Here is a 1,446-nt window from a genome sequence, read left to right as displayed (position 1 = left end):
ATTTATATCTACTCATATGTGTGTAATTAAGTTTTTTAATGATTTGGCCGATTAATCGATTTATTGAAAAAATAACAGATTAATCGATAATTAAAATAATCGTTAGTTGCAGCCCTACTCTGAAATAATTATTAAATCAAGTGTTTATTTATGTAGGTAAGAGTATGTTTAAAATCTTGGTAAATTTGCAGGAAATGGCATCTATTTTGTTCAAAATTTTCTGGGGGAGGACCCCCAGACCCCCGAACAGTGTGTCCCCCCACTTTTAAAATGGTTATGACACCCATGTTTATAAGGTAGTCCCTGCCTGAATATAAGGACATAAGGAAAAGACCAAAACACAAATACATGCAGAAACTTTCAAGTAAAAAAAATGATGTAATATTCTTGGCCACCCATGTGTGAGTAGTGGTCCCAGTCTGGCCACCCCTGAGAAAAATGTCTGGCTCCTCCACTGTAGCCAMAAGCTAAAACCAGTAAAACAGTAGCTAAAAGCTAAAACCAGTAAAACATTAGGTAAAAGCTAAAACCAGCCAGAAGCAAAAAGTTAAACTTATCAAGTGCAAGTGTGTCATTGAGTCATTAATTAGTTTTGGATTTGTTTCATCCAAAGCTAATTCTAAAGAAACAGCTGTGKGTGAGAAAAATCGTGGCCTATCAAACATTTTGTGGGTTTTCTTCATATTACCCTAAGTTTTTAATGAAAAACATAAAATAAACAGATTAACCTTGCACTGGTAAACAGATTTGAAACTGTGATTTTCAGGTGAATCAGTTTATGTSCTGCCGCCCCCTACAGGTCACCTGGATGTAGTGCGCCTGCTGGTCAGTCAGGGTGCAGAGATCAGCTGTAAGGACAAACGGGGGTACACTCCACTCCACGCAGCAGCCTCCAGCGGGCAGATCACCGTGGTTAAACATTTTCTCAACCTGGGGGTGGAGGTGAGGAAACACCTGTGCTGCTGTGGTTACGTCTGTTCTCCCCCCTGGTGGTGACCACACGTGTCCCTCCCTGTGGCCGCAGATCGACGAGCCCAACGCGTTTGGGAACACAGCGCTTCACGTGGCCTGCTTTAACGGTCAGGATGCGGTCGTCAGCGAGCTGATCGATTACGGTGCCAATGTCAGCCAACCCAACAATAAAGGGTTCACCCCGCTGCACTTCGCTGCTGCCTCCACACACGGAGCGCTCTGTCTGGAGTTCCTGGTCAACAACGGGGCTGATGTCAACGTTCAGGTACGTCCAARTCAAGTCTTGAAGAACTCGGTGATTTTATGTCTGTAACTGTAAACAGGCTGATTAGTTATTCATGGCTCAGTTTAGCTGTGGATAGGATGACAGTGATGATGGGATATTCAAAATCTTCTCAATTTTCCATTTATTAATTAGGGTTATGAAATTAATCGAGTTAACTCATATTGATTAATTTTAGTGCTGGGCATAGA

General features: G+C 42.1%; 1 protein-coding gene across 1 annotated transcript in view; it reads left to right on the top strand.

Moving 5' to 3' along the window:
- The window catches only part of ankrd44 (ankyrin repeat domain 44), a gene marked incomplete in the record, with an annotated part of 84,527 nt that overhangs the window by 37,950 nt on the left and 45,131 nt on the right, over window positions 1–1,446 (top strand). Inside the window, 2 exon segments of the mRNA XM_014026448.1 lie at window positions 800–942; window positions 1,025–1,237. Of these exon segments, the coding sequence (XP_013881902.1) occupies window positions 800–942; window positions 1,025–1,237 (356 nt within the window).

The sequence above is a fragment of the Austrofundulus limnaeus genome, unplaced genomic scaffold, assembly GCF_001266775.1.
Source record: "Austrofundulus limnaeus strain Quisiro unplaced genomic scaffold, Austrofundulus_limnaeus-1.0 Scaffold554, whole genome shotgun sequence".
Lineage (NCBI taxonomy): Eukaryota > Metazoa > Chordata > Actinopteri > Cyprinodontiformes > Rivulidae > Austrofundulus > Austrofundulus limnaeus.
The sequence above is the reverse complement of the archived record's forward strand: the minus strand, read 5'-3'. Positions and strand labels throughout refer to the sequence as shown.